The sequence below is a fragment of the Oncorhynchus gorbuscha genome, linkage group LG10 (genome assembly GCF_021184085.1).
Source record: "Oncorhynchus gorbuscha isolate QuinsamMale2020 ecotype Even-year linkage group LG10, OgorEven_v1.0, whole genome shotgun sequence".
NCBI lineage: Eukaryota > Metazoa > Chordata > Actinopteri > Salmoniformes > Salmonidae > Oncorhynchus > Oncorhynchus gorbuscha.
This window is the reverse complement of record NC_060182.1, coordinates 80,031,599-80,052,758: the sequence shown is the minus strand read 5'-3', so window position 1 is coordinate 80,052,758 and position 21,160 is coordinate 80,031,599. Positions and strand designations below refer to the sequence as shown.

Sequence of the window (21,160 nt, the reverse complement as noted above, 5' to 3'; positions counted from 1 at the left end):
TTTTGTGTGTATGGAACATTTCTGGGATCTTTTGTTTCAGCTCATGAAACATGGGACCAACACTTTACATGTTGTGTTTATATTTTTGTTTAGTATATACAGAAAGTATTCAGACCCCTTGACTGTTTCCACATTTTGTTATGTTACAGCCTTATTCTAAAATTGATTCTGACGCTCAAGTCTCAGTCTTATCTAAGGGCCTCTCTTTTGTACCTACATGTACAGATAAACCATTCGATACGAAAGTAGATCTGTTTAAATTATTTCGCAAGATTCAATTTAAGCATGTGTTTTCTCAAAACACTGATCTGGGCCTAGTAACACATCAAAGAACTGGTACCCATTTTAAGCCCAAAATCAAATTCTGTCCCATGGTTAACAACTCCTCGATTAATACCTATTGTAGGTTAGTCGAACAAGAAGCCATGTCATTATATACGAGACAAACAAACCATATTCAGAAGAATCTCACTAGAACAGAAGAACTGGCACTCAATGAATTAATGAAAGATTCATCTTTGGTTATAAAACCTGCAGACAAGGGGGGTGCTGTGGTTGTTTTAGACTATTAAAAATATAAAGAAGAATTTCAGAGACAACTCAGCAATGAACGTTTCTATAGAAAACTGAGTGTTGATCCCACACAGGTGTTCCAAAGGGTAATATGCTCTAATCTGGAGCCCTATTAAACAACCTGATCTCAAAACCTGAATATGAATATCTTTGCTGCAAATGTGCCATAGGTCCATGCTTATACATTTTACGGAAATTACACAAACCTAAAACACAACAAGGCAACTATCCAGGCAGACCAGTGGTTGCAGGAATAGGCTCAATGCTAGAGCCATTGTCGAACTTTGTAGACTCTTTTATTAAAACTCATGTGCAAGCATTGCCATCATATGTAAAAGACTCTACAGACTTCATAAACAAGATCTCACCAATAACGGGTTTAAAAGAAGACTGTATTCTGGTCACATTAGATGTCGAGAGTCTACATACCAGCATTCCCCATGTGGGGTGGATGGCAGCACTAGCACACTATTTGGGAGACAGAGATACCAATGAATATCCACCAACAAATTTCATTCTAGAGCTGAATATGTTTTGACCGTATAACTATTTCAGGTTTGATGATGAATACTCCCTCCAAACGAATGGAACATCCATGGGCTCCACATTTGCTCCGAGTTATGTTAACCTCTATATATGTCTTTTTGAAGAACGTTTTGTTAATAATGAAAACAAGAATCCATTTTTGAATAAAGTCCTGAAGTGGTATCGATATATTGACGACATGTTTTGTATATGGGAAGGAACTGAAGAACTGTCAGATTTTATGGCACTACTCAATGACATTGACCCTAGTCTCAAATTCACCATTGAACGTGACACTCAACGTGTTCATTATCTCCATATGTGGATTGAGAAATCAAATGGAACCCTGTTTACAACTCTGTATAGAAAAGAAACGGACAGAAATACTCTATTACAGGGGGACAGCTTCCACCCTGAGCCATTAAAAAGAGGACTTCCAAGAAGCCAATTTTAAAGACTGCGCTGTATAAACCACTCCACAGAGGATTATCTAGAAACAGCAGCGGAGATGCGCATCAGGTTTCTAAGAAGAGGCTATTCGTCACAATGTGTGGATGAAGCTCATAATTTGGCATTGGAAAAAACACGAGATGAACTGCTACAAAAAAGACAAAGATCAGACCCTTTACTCAGTACTTTGTTGAAGCACATTTGGCAGCGATTACAGCCTCGAGTCTTCTTGGGTATGATGCTACAAGCTTGGCGCACCTGTATTTGTGGAGTTTCTCGCGTTCTACTCTGCAGATCCTCTCAAGCTCTGTCAGGTTGGATGGGGAGTGTCGCTGCACAGCTATTTTCAGGTGTCTCCGGAGATATTTGACCGGGTTCAAGTCCCGGCTCTTGCTGGGCCACTCAAGGACATTCAGAGACATGTCCCGAAGCCACTCCTGCTTTGTCTTGGCTGTGTACTTAGGGTCGTTGTCTTGTTGGAAGGTGAACCTTCGCCCCAGTCTGAGGTCCTGAGTGCTCTGGAGCAGGATTTCATCAAGGATCTCCCAGTACTTTGCACCATTCATCTTTCCCTCGATCCTGACTAGTCTCCCAATCCCTGACGGCAAATGTTTATTTTTTTACATTTAAAAAAAATCATATCTTTTGTAGTGGAGGCAACAATTTGGTGTGTTAGAGTGCTCGAGTGAGTGTGTGTCTGTTTGTAGAGTGTAGAGGATTAGGAAAAGGCTTAGTGACAGGCATGATTACAGTTCCCTTAGAATTTGTCCATGTGTAAGCAGGAGATAAACTTACTACGGTCTGGCATCTCTGACCCATGCTGGAATTCCCACTGCTTTGTTTGGTATTATTTTTGTGTCAAATGTCAATCATTTCTGCTAGATACTGTCTCAAGGCAGTGCTCAAAAGCAATTCAATTTAGTTTCACAGTTTATGATCTGTTCCATTACAATTTACTATATAAGAACTACATGATTACTGCTGCTTGGAGACGTGATTTGTTTCTTCACTTTTGATGTAGTTTTATGCCTGTACTGTAGTTTCTTCCTGGTTGGGTTTTTCTGATTTATCGAATGACCTTTTGACCTGGTTTTATGTCCTAGTACCTGCTAACTTCTGGTGTTCTTAAACTCTCATCTTCAGATTGAGTCCTAACTTGACATACTCGTGCTTCACTCACTGTGTAATCTAAAGGTATTTAAACACTGAATCCGAGTTCAGATTCAGCCATGAATGTTTTAAAAGAAGCAGATAACTTAGTATATCATTTAACATAGTAACTTTAGCACTTTTAGCAACAGTGCATCTACCTTTAGTTATGAGTGAGTGCTTTTATTCAGGATTGGTTATCTCAGTCAGTCAGTCCTCATGGATTACAATAGTCTTATGACATAACTGTGTTAAGAGGATTCTTGGTCTGTGTCCCAAATGGCACCCTATTCTCTATGGTCCACTATGTAGGAAGGGAATAGGGAGCCATTTGGGATGAATTCTTTGGTCTCATTATTCGTGGGCTGTGGCCATGCAGCCGGACTCTCCTGGTCTGTCACTGAATTCACCTGTCAGTCTCAACAGTCAGTCCTCTTGTGGAATTGGCTTTGATTTTCCCTTCTGTTTTTTGTCAAAGGAAGGAGTGCATTCATTCTAGGGGTAAGTTGTGTATCCGAGATATGACTTTGATTTCTGTGTGTGTGGGTGTGTGTATACAGGGATATGTGTGTGTGTGTGTGGATATGTGTGGTGTGTGTGTGTGTGGATATGTGTGGTGTGTGTGGGGACACCATGAGCTTGTGTTGGAGGGCTATGTGTTAGTGGGACTGCTGTATTAATGTATACTCTACTGTACCGTCTTGATTCTTAGCACTTTAATATTTCTGTGCATCATCAGTGTCTCACAGGGTGGAGTAGTAAGTACACTGTCAGGAAAGTGTGTGACTTGTCATTTATATGTAGGCCTACTTTGTGTTAATGGCCTCAGACTGTCAGCCTGCAGATCTAGCTGAAACTTCAGATAGCGGTTAGAATAAATGTTTTTCACTGTCAAGTCCGTGTGAAGTTCAGCTAGTGGAGAAACAGGCTAGTGGAGAAACAGGCTAGTGGAGAAACAGGCAGTGCCTACGCCAGCACCTTTTTGCTCTTCTCATTGTTTCTCTTTCAGTGTTATCTTCTTTCTACCCCCTCTCTATCTCTCTCTCTCCATCTCTCTGGAATACAGAGTCTGTATGTCCAGTCCTACCTTCCTTAGACATAAAGTGTGGAGAGCTTAGTTTGGTCATGGCAACCATTGGACTGTCTGGCTCTGTGTGTGTTCACAGCTGTGCTGGGTGGGATCTTGGGCTGTTCTGGGGACGAGTCTGATGATTGTGGGCGTGGTCAGAATTCCAGTGGATCTTGTTCATGGCAACCATTGGACTGTCTGGCTCTGTGTGTGTTCACAGCTGTGCTGGGTGGGATCTTGGGCTGTTCTGGGGACGAGTCTGATGATTGTGGGCGTGGTCAGAATTCCAGTGGATCTTGTTCATAAGGCCAGAAGTGATAAAATAACAGGTGGTCTTACTGGACACTCCCTGCTTTTTCACATACAGTAAATTCCGATTTGATTTAAGCCCCCACATGCATCTGCTAGTGGATGTATTCAAAAGCTTGCTGCAGTGTTCACAGCAGAGGAGACAAAATAGTTTGTGTTATGTTGTAACATGTGTCCATGCCTCGATAAGAGTCAATCAACTGAGGTTTGAAAATATGTCATAATGGGCCGCCTGGACTAGAGGTCGACCGATTTATGATTTTTCAACTCCGATAGCGATTATTGGAGGACCAAAAAAGCCAATACCGATTAATCGGAAGATTTTAAATAAATAATATTTGTAATAATGACAATTACAACAATACTGAATGAACACTTATTTTAACTTAATATAATACATCAATAAGATCAATTTAGCCTCAAATAAATGAAACATGTTCAATTTGGTTTATAGAATGCAAAAACAAAGTGTTGGAGAAGTAAAAGTGCAATATTTGCCATGTAAGAAAGCTAACGTTTAAGTTCCTTGCTCAGAACATGAGAACATATGAAAGCGGGTGGTTTCTTTTAACATGAGTCTTCAATATTCCCAAGTAATACATTTGAGGTTGTAGTTTTTATAGGAATTATAGGACTATTTCTCTCTACCATTTGTATTTCATTAACCTTTGTCTATTGGATGTTCTTATAGGAACATTAGTATTGCCAGTGTACCAGTATAGCTTCCGTCCCTCTCCTCGATCCTACCTGGGCTCGAACCAGTAACACAACGACAACAGCCACCTCTCGAAGCTGCGTTACCCATACAGAGCAAGGGAAACAACCTCTCCAAGGCTCAGTGAGAGCGAGTGACGATTGAAACGCTATTAGCACGCGCTAACTAGCCAGCCATTTCACTTCGGTTACACTAGCCTCATCTCGGGAGTTGATAAGCTTGAAGTCATAAACAGCGCAATGCTTGACGCACAACGAAGAGCTGCTGGCAAAACGCATGAAAGTGCTGTTTGAATGAATGTTTATGCGCCTGCTTCTGCCTACCACCGCTCAGTCAGATACTTAAATACTTGTATACTCAGTCAGATTATATGCAACGCAGGACACGCTAGATAATATCTAGTAATATCATCAACCATGTGTAGTTAACTCGTGATTATGATTGATTGATTGTTTTTTATAAATGAAGTTTAATACTAGCTAGCAATTTACCTTGGCTTACTGCATTCGCGTAACAGGCAGTCACCTTGTGGAGTGCAATGAGAGGCAGGTCGTTATTGCGTTGGACTAGTTAACTGTAAAGTTGCAAGATTAGATACCCCGAGCTGACAAGGTGAAAATCTGTTCTGCCCCTGAACGAGGCAGTTAACCCACAGCTCCTAGGCCGTCATTGAAAATAAGAATGTGTTCTTAACTGACTTGCCTAGTTAAATAAAGATTAAATAAAGGTGAAAAAAATATATTTTAAATCTGTGTCCAAAAATGACATGAAAACTTGAAATCAGCCCTAATTCCTCGGCCATTCCGATTAATCGGTCGACCTCTAGCCTGGACTTTAATGGCTCTCTGGCTCTGAACGCTGAATTTAGCTTTATGGTCATTACTCCTGCTGCCTCGAAATGCACCTGCTACTGGATGTGCTGTGTTGTAAGGGAGTGAGCTGTGGCTACAACAGAGCAGGGCTCAGGCATTGGTGGCCAGATGGATTGACCCTTATGGCTGACTGGGTGCTGTGTGTAATTATAGAAATTATAGCTGGGTTTGTGACAACAGCAAAGAACCTTGTGAAGATGCTGGAGGAAACAGGTACAAAAGTATCTATATCCACAGTAAAATGAGTCATACGTAGACATAACCTGAAAGGTCTCTCAGCAAGGAAGAAGCCACTACTCTAAAACCGCCATAAAAAAAGCCAGACTACGGTTTGCAACTGCACATGGGGACAAATATCGTACTTTTTGGAGAAATGTCCTCCTGGTCTGATGAACCAAAAATAAAACTGGCCATAATGACCATTGTTATGTTTGGAGGAAAAAAGGGGTGGCTTGCAAGCCAAAGAACACCATCCCAACTGTGAAGCAAGAGGGTGGCAGCATCATGTTATGGGGGTACTTTGCTGCAGGAGGGACTTGTGCACTTCACAAAATAGATGGCATCATGAGGAGGATACTGTATATTGAAGCAACATCAGTCAGGAAGTTAAAGCTTGGTCACAAATGAGTCTTCCTAATGGCCAATGACCCCAAGCATACTTCCAAAGTTCAATCCTATAGAACATTTTGTTGGAGGAACTGAAAAGGCGTGTGCGTGCTAGGAGGCCTACAAACCTGACTCAGTTACACCAGCTCCGTCAGGAGGAATGGGCCAAAATTCACCCAACTTATTGTGGGAAGCTACCCAAAACCCTTGGGAGCAATTTCCAAACACCTGAAGGTACCGCATTAATCTGCACAAACAACAGTACGCAAGTATAAACACCATGGGAGCACGCAGCCGCCATACCGCTCAGGAAGGAGATGCGTTCTGTCTCCTCGAGATGAACATACTTTGGTGCAAAAAGTGCAAATCAATCCAAGAACAACAGCATAGGACCTTGTGAAGATGCTGGAGGAAACAGGTACAAAAGTATCTATATCCACAGTAAAACGAGTCCTATGTAGACATAACCTGAAAGGCCGGTCAGCAAGGAAGAAGCCACTGCTCCAAAACTGCCAGAAAAAAGCCAGAAAAAAGCCGGTCTGATGAAACAAATATAGAACTGTTTGGCCATAAGGACCATCATTATGTTTGGAGTAAAAAGGGGGAGCTTTGCAAGCCGAAGAACACCATCCCAACCGTGAAGCATGGGGGTGGCATTATCATGTTGTGGGCATGCTTTGCTGCAGGAGGGACTGGTGCACTTCACAAAATAGATGGCATCATGAGGTAGGAAAATTATGTAGATATATTGAAGCAATATCTCAAGACTTCAGTCAGGATGTTAAAGCTTGGTCGTAAATGGGTCTTCCAAATGGACAATGAACCCAAGTAGACTTTCAAAGTTGTGGCAAAATGGCTTAAGGACAACAAAGTCAAGGTATTGGAGTGGCCATCATAAAGCCCTGACCTCAAGCCTACAGAAAATTTGTGGGCACAGCTGAAAAAGCATGTGCGAGCAAGTAGGCCTCCAAACCTGACTCAGTTACACCAGCTCTGTCAGGAGGAATGGGTCAAAATTCACCCAACTTATTGTGGGAAGCTTGTGGAAGGCTACCTTGAAACGTTTGACCCAAGTAAAGCAATGTAAAGACAATGCTACCAAATGCTAATTCAGTGTATGTAATCTTCTGACCCACCACAAAATACAGTATATCACAAAAGTGAGTATACCCCTCATATTTTTGTAAATATTTGAGTAAATCTTTTCATGTGACAACACTGAAGAAATGTCACTTTGCTATAATGTAAAGTAGTGAGTGTACAGCTTGTATAACAGTGTAAATTTGCTGTCCCCTCAAAATAACTCAACACACAGCCATTAGCCATTAATATCTAAACCGCTGGCAACAAAAGTGAGTACACCCCTCAGTGAAAATGTCCAAATTGGGCCCAATTAGCCATTTTCCCTCCCCGGTGTCATGTGACTTGTTAGTGTTACAAGGTCTCAGGTGTGAATGGGGAGCAGGTGTGTTAAATGTGGTGCCATTGTTCTCACACTCCCTAATACTGACTGGTCACTGGAAGTTCAGCATGGCACCTCATGGCAAAGAATTCTCTGAGGATCTGAAAAAAAAGAATTGTTGAGTGCACGTGCTCGGCGTCATATCCAGAGGTTGCCTTTGGGAAATAGACGTATGAGTGCTGCCAGCATTGCTGCAGAGGTTGAAGGGGGGGGGGGATCAGCCTGTCAGTGCTCAGCCTGTCAGTGCCCATACGCCCATACGCCGTACACTGCATCAAATTGGTCTGCATGGCTGTCGTCCCAGAAGGAAGCCTCTTCTAAAGATGATGCACAAGAAAGCCCGCAAACAGTTTGCTGAAGACAAGCAGGCTAAGGATATGGATTACTGGAACCATGTCCTGTGGTCTGATGAGACCAAGAAACTTATTTGGTTCAGATGGTGTCAAGCGTGTGTGGCGGCAACCAAGTGAGGAGTACTAAGACAAGTGTGTCTTGCCTACAGTCAAGCATGGTGGTGGGAGTGTCATGGTCTGGGGCTGCATGAGTGCTGCCGGCACTGGGGAGCTACAGTTCATTTAAGGGAACCATGAATGCCAACATGTACTGTGACATACCGAAGCAGAGCATGATCCCCTCCCTTCGGCGACTGGGCCGCAGGGCAGTATTCCAACATGATAACGACCCCAAACACATCTCCAAGACGACCATTGCCTTGCTAAAGAATCTGAGGGTAAAGGTGATGGACTGGCCAAGCATGTCTCCAGACCTAAACCCTATTGAGCATCTGTGGGGCATCCTCAAACGGAAGGTGGAGGAGTGCAAGGTCTCTAACATGCACCAGCTCTGTGGCAACCTGTGAAGCTCTGGTGAACTCCATGCCCAAGAGGGTTAAGGCAGTGCTGGAAAATGATGGTGGCCACACAAAATATTGACACTTTGGTCCCAATTTGGACATTTTCACGTAGGGGTGTACTCACTTTTGTTGCCAGCGGTTTAGATATTAATGGCTAATGGCTGTGTGTTGAGTTATTTTGAGGGGACAGCAAATTTACACTGTTATACAAGCTGTACACTCACTACTTTACATTGTAGCAAAGTGTAATTTCTTCAGTGTTGTCACATGAATTGATAAACTCAAATATTTACAAAAATGTGAGGGGTGTACTCACTTTTGTGATACTGTATATTTAAAGAATACTTTCAAAAACGCACCAACTGTCACGACTTCCACCGAAGTCGGTTCCTCTCCTTGTTCGGAGGGCGTTCTTTGCACGTTTCCGGCTGGTTTGCTCCAGGTTTGGTTTTATACCCCGTGCTTTGTGGCAGCCGGTGCTTTGTACTTGGGTTTTGTACTTTGTGCTGCCTCACTTGTTCTTTGGGCATTTGTGTTGTGACGCAGTTGTGTTCTGTATTATGATTGCCTAAGTAAAGTGCTTGTCCATTAATCTCTGCTCTCCTGCGCCTGACTTCCATGCACCACCTACACCCACCATTGACACCAACATTTACATATTACCCAGCATCCTTTTCTGCAGCTAAAGTTTTGATTGATAATATATTGTTTCTGACATTGCCCACAAATTTTCTGTGGGATTGAGGTCGGGGCTTTGTGATGGCCACTCCAATACCTTGACTTTGTTGTCCTTAAGCCATTTTGCCACAACTTTGGAAGTATGCTTGGGGTCATTGTCCATTTGGAAGACCCATTTGCGACCAAGCTTTAACTTCCTGACTGATGTCTTGAGATATTGCTTCAATATATCTACATAATTTTCCTTTTCATGATGCCATTTATTTTGTGAAGTGCACCAGTCCCTCCTGCAGCAAAACACGCCCACAACATGATAATGGCACCCCCGTGCTTCACGGTTGGGATGGTGTTCTTCGGCTTGCAAAGCTCCCCCTTTTCCTCCAAACATAATGATAGTCATTATGGCCAAACAGTCCTATTTTTGTTTTACAGGCCAGAGGACATTTTTCCAAAAAGTATGATCTTTTCTGCGGTTTTGGAGCAGTGGCTTCTTCCTTGCTGAGCAGCCTTTCAGGTTATGTCTACATAGGACTAGTTTGACTGTGGATATTGATACTTTTGTACCTGTTTCCTCCAGCATCTTCACAAGGTCCTTTGCTGCTGTTCTGGGATTGATTTGCACTTTTCGCACCAAAGTTCGTTCATCTCTAGGAGACAGAACGCGTCTCCTTCCTGAGCAGTATGGCGGCTGCATTGTCCCATGGTGTTTATACTTGCGTACTGTTGTTTGTACAGATGAATGTGGTACCTTCAGGTGTTTTGAAATTGCTCCCAAGGGTGAACCAGACTTGTGGAGGTCCAGAATTATTTTCTGAGGTCTTGGCTGATTTCTTTTGATTTTCCCATGATGTCAAGCAAAAAGGCACTGAGTTTGAAGGTAGGCCTTGAAATACATCCACAGGTCCAATTGACTCAAATTATGTCAATTAGCCTATCAGAAGCATCATTTTCTGGAATTTTCCAAGCTGTTTAAAGGCACAGTCAATTTAGTGTATGTAAACTTCTGATAAATGAAATCATCTGTCTGTAAACAATTATTGGAAAAATGACTTGTGTCATGCACAAAGTAGATGTCTTAACTGACTTGCCAAATCTATAGTTTGTTAATTAACAAGAAATGTGTGGAGTGGTTGAAAAACGAGTTTTAATGACTCCAACCTAAGTGTATGTAAACTTCCAACTTCAACTGTATTTAAATATATATTTTTCCCGCTTTGGTAACCAGATTGTTGGCCTGTTACAATACATACATCATGATGGATTTGACAAGTATCCACTTTGTTCGATCAGATTTGTTCAATGTGCGCTAGTCTGGTCAATGGTTCCATTGACTGCTATACTGCCAAGATCATTTAACTAAACGTGTAAATTAGGAAAGTTACGTTTGTTTCGCCTTCAAGCAACCTAGGTAGTGCTAGGTATCAACAGGCAAGCCAGCCGGGCCTGGAGACTATAGTGAGCGTCGATTGGTTATTCATAACTGGATGTAGTAGTTTATTTCAATTTTGGTCCCTCGCCCAACGCCCGAACGCGCATCTCCTGGCAGTTGGATAAATTGCTTTTTGGACTATGATAAAGCCTTGACTCTGATGCTCTATTGAGAATTACATTTACATGCTAGAAGTGTAATCAGTGTGCCTATTCCTGAGATCACAGCAATTTTAGAATATGATGCATGAAAGCTTGTGAATGATACAAGGTTTCCCCTAAAACCCTGTGCGCATCCGGAGGGTCCCGAATTCTGTCTGCCAGACAGCTGTGGCGCAGGGACTTTATGGCAGCAGGAGCTTGGAAGAGGGAGGGGGGTGTACTTGTCCTGCAGTCTGGCTCCAGCAGCGGAGATAGGGAGTAGTGGAAAGAACTGCTGGCACGTCAAAATTGGAACAAAACCCTCACAGGGGTGAAAAATGTATGCTGTCACAAAGTCACGTCAGCGACGAAGAATGGGCGCTTTTGATCGGCTACATGTTTTAGATATTCTTAGCCTACGTACATTTTTTAAATATTGAGATAGGGGTATTTGTTGTAGAAACATTTAGGACATACAAAGAAAGACAAATACGATCCGTTATCGGACAGGCCTAAATAGATGTGACAACTATCCGGTTGATTCTCGCCCCCTCTGTTTACTGATTTGTAAATCGGCGTGCGAACACTTGTAACGGGGACAGCAGGGGACTAACCAACCGCGCTCCTCAACGCATCGGACAAGTGCGAAAGTGCGAAAGTTCTGATAGGAATCAGTGCACTGTCATTCATTGGCGCCGTAATCGGCTCCATTTTCTGGATTAGCAGAGGAACTATTTGCTAGAAAAAATGGAGTGGAAACATGTTGAGGCTGTACAGGAATTTACAGTTGAACGACAATGCAGCAAAATTAAGGTGCGATCTTGCAGAATTACATGGGACGCCCACCAGGTAATAAAACCTATTTAAATGAAATAGCTTTGATGTTTTGTCATGGTGTGAAGTTTCTCCGTGCAGGTCAGTCACATCGTTGTCTCTGCCTATAAGGCTTTCCATGTGGTGTTATTGATTTGTATAGCATTTCATTGTATATATCCTGAGCGTAGAAAATATGTTACGTAACATAAGGCTTGAATAAAAAGCAAATAAGAGAATAGTTTGAATATCATCATTTTTCACGATTTTAATGATCATGCAATGTCATAATTGCATAATTTAATGAATGTTGTATAGAAGTGGCACTGATTTTTGCATTGAAATATTGTCATAGCTGTTAATTTATTGTGTGCAATTGAAATGTGTAAGATATGTTCTGTTAATTAAAGCCTACATATGTATTCTTATGTTCCTCATTCATGTGTAATGTGATTTAAACTTAGTGCTATAGTCGGCAGCTATGTCTATTCCCATAGATGAAACATTGTAGGTACAGTACAGTGGCATGGTCCTTCATATGGAATGAGGGGTGATGCAGCATTCTGATCCTACACTTGTTTTCTAATATCAGCAGTTATGTCATGGTTTGACGTGATGGAAAGGCACTGTAGCATTTTTTGGGACCATTTCCCTTACCTTGCAGTAGACTGACTCCTGCTTTCCTGCTGTTTAACTGACATTGACAGACCCGTTAAAAGACTGACAGCAAGTACTTAGAACAGCAGTACTGATATCGTCAAAGCCTAACCTCTGTTTGCAGCTATGTCAGTTAAAGCTACTCTACAGCTCTGTTAAAATTCAACCAAGCCTGCTTTCAGTGGTCTTTTCAAACCCCGTTTGACTGATGAGGAGAATTTGTTTCTGAATGAGGGCAACTTTGCCCATAGGCCCACTAGTCTATAATGTTCAGTGTAGTACTCATTCTATCCTTCTGGGGATGGATACAACGTTCCACTGTTGAATTGTATTGTCATGTATTCCAGGAACTCTTGATGTGACAGGCAACACTTGACAGTTCCGTTGACTGATGCATGACTGAATGGACCACTTAGAGGAACCTCTCATTTTTACACACACACACACACACACACACACACACACACACACACACACACACACACACACACACACACACACACACACACACACACACACACACACACACACACACACACACACACACACACACACACACTGAGTATTGTGTTTGTTAATCAGTGACTACACACAATCACAGGACATGGCAGGACTAAAAGCTTCCTGTTCAGGCAAACAGACATTTCCTAGTGGTCCAATGAAGATTGTTGGTGTGTGAGCACCGTGTGATGTGAGCATGCTTGCGTGCGCTGAGAATGTTTTTTTTTTCTTTAAAAAAAAAACAGCATTATTTGGCGATTCCACGCCAAGACAGCCCAAAAATAGTTTTGGTATCTCAGATTATTCTGTCAATATTCACATAGAAACTTCATTGAGGGGGGCAGGTAGCCTAGTGGTTAGAGCTTTGAACTAGTAATCGGAAGGTTGCAAGATCGAACCCCGAGCTGACAAGGTAAAAATCTGTTGTTCTGCCCCTGAACAAGGCAGTTAACCCACTGTCCCTAGGATGTCATTGAAAATAAGAATTTGTTCTTAACTGACTTGCCTAGTTAAATAAAGGTTTAAAAAAAGGATGGGAAGGATGTTTTAAATTATTTTAACATTTCTATGACAAATATTTGTTCTGTACATGCCTCCTGTAAGACCTTATGATCTGTGAACCGTACATGATATAGACATCATCTTGGTGTCATTATGCTACTTATAGTGTGCTCTCAAATATGTACTATGTCTAGATTCTGAAATAAAATAAATATTTATTCAACACACAGTACCAGTCAAAAGTTTGGACACACCTACTCATTCAAGTTTTTTAAATTTGATTATTATTATTTTAAACTATTTTCTATATTGTAGAATAATAGTGAAGACATCAACTATAAAATAACACATGGAATCATGTAGGAACCAAAAAAAGTGTTCAACAAATCAAAATATGTTTTATATTTGAGATTCTACAAAGTAGCCACCCTTTGCCTTGATGACAGCTTTGCACACTCTTGGCATTCTCTCAACCAGCTTCACCTATAATCCTTTTCCAACAGTCTTGAAGGAGTTCCCACATATGCTGAGCACTTGTTGGCTGCTTTTCCTTAACTCTGTGGTCCAACTCATCCCAAACCATCTCAATTGGGTTGAGGTCGGGTGATTGTGGAGACCAGGTCATCTGATGCAGCACTCCATCACTCTCCTTCTTGGTCAAATAGCTCTTAAACAGCCTGGATGTGTGTTTTGGATCATTGTCCTGTTGAAAAACAAATGATAGTCCCACAAACCAGATGGGATGGTGTATCAATGCAGAATGCTGTGGTAGTCTTCACTATTATTCTACAATGTAAAAATAAAGAAAAATCCTTAAATGAGTAGGTGTGTCCAAACTTTTGACTGGTACTGTAAATCTAAATATCTCAAAAGTACCCTTTTGTTAATTTTAAAGTTGAAACCCGATGCGGTCAAACTGCCACATCTGTTTGGTGAAATTACAACAACAAAGATGTTTTTACCTCGGACGTCATTGCACGTGCGATAGAACAGCAGAGTACTGCAATATTTTTTTATTACGTTGCTGGATGCTCATCTCCTACTTTTCAAAAAAACAATAACAAATGTACCTGGGGTGACCAGTGGTGCTGTTTCACCTTTCATGGATCTCAGCTTTAAGACCTATTGTTTGGAACACTATACTCTACCAGTTCATCACATTTACAGAGTGTGCTCTGCTAATTATGAGCAATTTTAGGAGAACCACCAACACAGTGAATGGGAAAATGAATTAAAAGGGAACTCCCTCTGCTTGCAATTTGCTGAATGTGCAATCCTAAATGAGGGCTGTGATTGGTTAATGACCTAAAAACCGTGATCATCAACTAGATTCAGCCATGGGCCGATGTGACCGCAAGAAGCTCAAACAGGTATAATATTTGACTAAAGCATAATCATTTCAAACCTTCCTTACATTTGTATACGACCACATACACTGAGTGTATAAACATTAGGCTCGTAAATCAACATTTTCCTAATATTGAGTTGCACCCCCCTTTGCCCTCAGAACAGCCTTAATTCGTCTGGGCATTACAAGGTGTCATGAGTTCCACAGGGATGCTGGCCCATGCTGACTCTAATGCTTCCCACAGGTTGGCTGAATCTCCTTTGAGTGGTCGACCATTCTTGATACACATGGGAAACTGTGGAGCATGAAAAACCCATCAGTGTTGCAGTTCTTGACACAAACCGGTGCGCCTGGCACCTACTACCATACCCTGTTCAAAGGCAGTTAAATCTTTTGTCATTCCCATTCATGCTCTGAATGTCAAACATACACAATCCATGTCTCAATTGTCTCAAGGCTTAAAGTCTATGTCATGGAAAGAGCAGGTGTTCTTAATGTTATATTGCTCTATTATGTGTGGGAATACTTTGTAACAGGTTTCCAAAAAATAAAGTCACTTGGAGCTAATTTGTTGGTGTTTTTACAATAATTATTATTGTATTTTTTTTAGCTCTGAAAACTTGGGGGTGCAAATGTAATTACTGCTGGACCAAATTTGGCCCACAGGAAGCCAGTTGGTGAACCCTGACCTATAACGTAAATTGCTATGTATGAAATGAATAATGTAATTAAAAGTATATTGTTCCAAACAATATGTCTAAAAATAAGCTAAATCAAAAAGGGTACTTTTGAGATATTCTTATTAATATTTGTAATGTTGAATAAATGTGATTTTGATTTTATTATTTAAAAAATTCAGAATCTAGACATACTCCATATGTTAGAGCACACTATAAGGAGTATAATGACACCAAGATGATGTCTGTATCATGTACAGATCACAGGATCTTACAGGAGACGTGTATACAGTAGGCCTAAAATGGCCACTTTCATTGTAATTTTCTCCTAAATTGTTTGTGATACAAATGGAAAAAGCATGTCAAACATCCTTTCTCCCAATGAATATTTTATGTGAAAATTGCCAGAACAAATCATTTTTACCCCGTCCTGGCGTGGAATCGCCTTATTGTTTTTGATAGCTTTGTGTGCACACACCCTGCACTCAGCATCATGGGTCAGCAGAAAACCTTTAAATGTCATGAACATACTGTTTGATATTAAAATGTATATGATATTCTGTTTGATATTCATTTTTTATGTCACAAAACTACTGTATGAGTCCTCTAACTTTACATCAAAGAGGACAGTTCTGCTTTTGCTTTTTTGATGTTATAGAGACTTGTCTTCCATAAGACAGGTATGTTCTCTTTGTTGAATGTTGTTATTTAGATCTCCTGCTGCCTACACCAGTCTCTGTAACTCTATTGCCGAATGTTTTATGTGCGTGTTGGTTGAGTTAGAACACGCTCAAAATTTGGGCCATCTCTCTGTTTGTCTCATGTGTGTAGGTGGGGAACCCTTGCGTGGAGCTGACTCTGTCGGAGCTGCAGGAGATGGCCACACGGCAACAGCAACAGATCGAGACCCAACAGCAGATGCTGGTTGCCAAGGTACTAGAACACAGACAATAATATAAACCATTAACATCATTATTGACCTCTCTGTGATAAACCTCCTTTGCAACCGCAATACCGCAAACCATATTGACCTCGCATTCAGAAAACCCACTGGTGTCTACACCTCTGAGATTTCTGGCCAAGCTCAACGTTTTTACCCTCTGAGTTGAGTGGCTGTGTTGTCAATTAGAGCACACCGTAGCAAAATGTTTTAAAGCTTTTCTCATTGGAAAAGTCCGGGGTAGTCCCTTTTTTATTTCAGTCCCTTTTTCATCCAATTGGTGCCTACTGAACGTGGCCCGTTGTGTTATGGGATCGGTGCCGTTTGAGTGTCCAGAGTGTAAATGGGGCGGCAGCGTAGCCTAGTGGTTAGAGCGTTGGACTAGTAGGTTGTGAGTTCAAACCCCCGAGCTTGACAAGGTACAAATCTGTCGTTCTGCCCCTGAACAGGCAGTTAACCCACTGTTCCCAGGCCGTCATTGAAAATAAGAATATGTTCTTAACTGACTTGCCTGGTTAAATAAAGGTAAAAAAAATAAAAAATTAAAAAATAATAATCATTCTGATTGGTCACAGACAGTTTTTCTGGATTGGCTCAGGTTTCAGCCTCTCTCTCTGTGGGCTCCAGCCAGTCAACATCTGGGTCAGAAGGCTCATCTATATATTTTTGTATTTAACTAGGCAAGTCAGTTAAAGAACAAATTGTTATTTACAATGACGGCCTAGGAACAGTGGGTTAACTGCCTTGTTCAGGGGTCAGAACGACAGATCTTTACCTTGTCAGCTTGGGGATTTCGATCTTGCAACCTTTCGGTTACTGGTCCAACGCTCTAACCACTAGGCTTCCTGCCGCCCAATAGTTATATAGTTATGTAATATATAGATCCTCAGCTTTCAGTGGGCTGGGGGACAGGCACCGGGTCAGAGAGCAAGTCTATATGTTATAGATCTATAGATGGATCCTCAGCTTCCACCGTCTGGGCTGGGCCATATAGCTGGCTCCTATATATTACCAGGGATCCATTTGACATGGCACTCTATTCCCTCTATAGGTAACCGGCCAGAATGGGGAGGACTGGGGAGATGATTTACTGGGGTCTCAGACAGGGGGAAGAGTGGATGAACCTGGTTCCTCTAGGTTTCCTCATTCTAATGAGGTTTTACTGGCCACCATGTATCTGCTTCTTCTTGCTGTTTGATTGGTTGATGGAATGGGATATAGTTCACACGGTCTGTGGTTGATCTGGTCACATGGTCTGTGATTGATCTGGTGATGTGCTGTGGTCAGCTTGTTGTGGTCTCTGTGGTCATTTAAACACAACAAGCAGTTCCTAGATCAGCTTGTATGTGAGGATGGGTTCAGTCATGATCTAGGTACAAGTTCATGGTTACTAAGGTTAGTGTGGTCATTGTGGGAGTTGGCAGCGTGCGTTGCCAGGGACAACAACAGGAAGGGACTAGATGTCCGGCAGGAAATTAGGTCAGCAGTGAGCAGCCAGCAGCTGAGAAGGAAGTGTGTTGTCTCAAGGAGGGGAGAAGACGGAGAGGAACCTAGAGGGTTGAACAGTATTTTACCACACCCAGCGCACTGGTCACTTCCCAGGAATATCGAAGTCAGAACATACTGGAAATGCTCATTTAGCACCAGGAAAGCATTTTACGTGTCTCATGACATCAAGGGGACATCTTGTCACGTATTCTTTTGTGTTTGATTGATCATCACATTTCCTTTACAATGAGTTTGGATCCGGTTGTGGGTTAGGTTTTGACTGATACTTCTCATTCTGAAGGTAAATATGATTTTATGATGGGGCTGAAAGAACACTGCCAATGTTCCAATGTTTTCTGGCCTTTGAGAAGCCATGATGCCTTACTCTGTGGATGATTGTAATGATTAGGGTAATAATGGTGATGAAGTGGACTCCTAGAGGCTCAGTGTAGATTGACTGTATAAGCTACACAGCGTTTAAGTGAGTCATATTTGTTCAGTGTATTAGCGGTGTGTATTAATGTGTGTGATTAGCTGTGCGTTTGTATTGAGGGGTTACCTCTCTCCTATTAACAGTATATTGTGTTTAGTCAACACTCCCTGTCCTACTCTCTCTGTCTGAGCCTGCACTGTGTTTTCTCATTCTAGAGCAGAACTGAAAATGCTTGTCAGCACCACATAGTCTTGCAATCCCTTTCATTCGCTCTCATTCACATTCTGATTCCCTTTTCCTTCATTCTCTTACTCCACCACTTGTGTGTATTTGGTATGTATGGATTCACTTCGCTTATTTAGATTGTCTATGTATGTGAGTATTATTTGCAAGGCTGGTATTTTTTTTGTGTTGTAAAAAACATGTATTGGCAAAGCCCTTTTCCTATTGTGATAAGATACTTTTTTGGGGTGTATTCTCTCTGCGAGCTGGTGTGTTGAGGCCCACTGTGTTAGCTGAATAGGATTGTATTTAACGTGTGTCTCTTGCTCCCTCTTTTCTCAACCCTTTTTATTACCTTATTTTTCCTTTAACTTCTCATTCCGCTTCATCTTTTGTTCCTTTCAACTCTCTTCTGTCGAACTGAGGGGTGTGTGTGTGTGTGTGTGTGTGTGTGTAAGTTATTTCTAAAAGCAGGTCATTGTGTGTGTGCGCGCGTGCGTCAGTTTGTGTAATTTTATCCATCATTGCACTGTGCTTGAATGAAGTGGAGGAATGCTCTTCCCTCCCCACATCTGTAACTCATTGTTCCCTGTTCCTCCAACCCAACCCTCTGCTCTCCTGTCCTCTTTCTCTGTCCTCTCTCTCTGTCCTCTCTCTCTGTCCTGTCCTGTCTCTGTCCTCTCCTCCTTTCCCCTCCTCTCCTTTTAGGAGCAGCGTCTGAGGTACCTGCAGCAGCAGGACCACAGACAGGGCCAGACGGTGTCAGAGGCTGAGAAGCTACAGAGGTTGATGGAGCGAGTGGAGAGTCAGGAGGCCAAACTAAAGAAGATCCGCGCCATGAGGGGCCAGGTGGACTACAGCAAGCTCATCAATGGCAACCTGTGTAAGCCATGTGATGCAGGATGCAAACGCACACTCCTCCTGGTGGGAGGAGCTATAGGAGAACAGGCTCATTGTAATGGCTGGAATGGAATCGATGGAACGGAGTTTGATACTGTTCCATTCATTCCATTCCAACCGTTACAATGAGCCTGTTCTCCTATAACTCCTCTCACCAGCCTCTTCTGACGGAGAACCCCAGCATAGTGGAATCTAGGCCCCATTCAGCTGTCCATGATGTCATCTCTTTCTCTAGTTCTGTCAGTGAGCCTGGAATCTGACCCTCCCCATGTTGTGGTCTGGAACTGGGTGTGTCTGGGTGCCTTAAAGTCCCTATGTTCATACTGTAGCAGGGTGTAGTCCTGTCCTGTATAACGTCCAATGCTGCACCCTGTCTGACACATTCTGATACTGGTACTCAGGAGAAAGGGGGGAGTTGTCCATCCAGTCCACAACTTTCCAATACACTCTATTCACTCTTCTCTCATACACCATCAGACTTGAAACATCTATGTTTTGATTTCTCCCAACACACTCAAACACACAGGTAGTCCGTATCTCAGTGTACTGCATCTCCTCTCCTCATGCAGCAGCTGAGATCCAGCATGTGAGTGGGCAGTTCCAGGAGAAGCAGGCAGAGCTGCAGTCAGCTGTGGTGAAGGTGGACCAACTCAACCAGCAGCTTGAGGACCTGAGGAGGGGACGTCTCAACGGCCTGCAGCCCCTAGGAGGACCTCTCACTGGCACCGCCGCTCTGGAGCTACGCAAACTCTACCAGGAACTACAGGTACATTTCCTGAAGAAAATGTGTGCTTGCTTCGGCTGTTCAAAAACTATGTTTTGGGTACTACTGCATAATGTACACTGTATAATATACACTGTCTGCTCAGACCGACTGTACATGTCATCAGAGAGAAAGCTTGACGTGACATTTATTTTTACGTAACACAACAAGCAATGACACTATAAAATGGCACTTCAGATTCACATTTTGTTAGGAAGTTCCAGATGATGTCATCCAGCTGCAGAGCAGATGTGAAGGAGAGGAGATTAGATGAGTCAGGTTGACATTTTCATTCTGAAGGATATTTGCGTCGCTGACATAATAGATGTGCAGCTTTGTCTCTCCATTCCTCATCCTGCCAGGGCATGGTTAAACAGAGACAGGACAGGGTGCACGTTGCCCATCCATCTGCCTCCTGGTGTGACTCACAGCCATTCTGTTCCATGTTCCCTCTGTGTCTCTGTCAGGTGCGTAACAAGCTGAACACGGAGCATAGTGGCAGGCTGCAGCAGAACAAGGAGCTGCTGAATAAGCGCAACACGGAGGTGACTATGATGGACAAGCGCATTGGGGACCTTCGCGACCGCCTGCACAAGAAAAAAACAGAGGCACGTCAAAAAGAGTTCAACCCCAAAGGAAGAAACTCTCAGATTGAGTATCTCTGGGAAGCTTCTATCTTTGATTTCACCTTTATTTAACCAGGTAGGCCAGTTAAGAAAAAGTTGTCATTTACAACTGCGACCTGGCCAAGATAAAGCAAAGCAGTGTGGCAAAAACAACAACAGAGAGTTACACATGGGATAAACAAACATACAGTCAATAACACAATAGAAAAATCTGTATACAGTGTGTGCAAATGAAGTAAGGAGGTAAGACAATGAATAGGCCAATAGTGGCGAAGTGATTACAATTTAGCAATTTACACTGGAGTGATATATGTGCAAATGAGGATGTGCAAGTAGAAATACTGGTGTGCAAAAGAGCAGAAAAACAAAAAACAAATATGGGGATGAGGTAGGTAGTTGGTTGGATGGGCTATTTACAGATTTGCTATGTACAGCTGCAGCGATCAGTAAGCTTGGACAGC

General features: G+C 42.3%; 1 protein-coding gene across 10 annotated transcripts in view; it reads left to right on the top strand.

The window, feature by feature from the left end:
• Positions 1 to 21,160, top strand: part of ppp1r13ba (protein phosphatase 1, regulatory subunit 13Ba) — a 46,138-nt gene that overhangs the window by 12,853 nt on the left and 12,125 nt on the right. For 6 of the 10 annotated variants that reach the window (XM_046367187.1, XM_046367191.1, XM_046367192.1 and 3 more), the window contains 4 exons: positions 16,159 to 16,260; positions 19,119 to 19,293; positions 19,880 to 20,076; positions 20,541 to 20,681. In XM_046367187.1, coding sequence (XP_046223143.1) covers positions 16,159 to 16,260; positions 19,119 to 19,293; positions 19,880 to 20,076; positions 20,541 to 20,681 — 615 coding nt within the window. Of the gene's footprint in view, positions 1 to 3,061; positions 3,199 to 11,083; positions 11,680 to 16,158; positions 16,261 to 17,803; positions 18,057 to 19,118; positions 19,294 to 19,879; positions 20,077 to 20,540; positions 20,682 to 21,160 lie in introns of those variants that run through there. The other 4 variants (XM_046367195.1, XM_046367194.1, XM_046367190.1 and 1 more) reach the window with 4 other exon arrangements.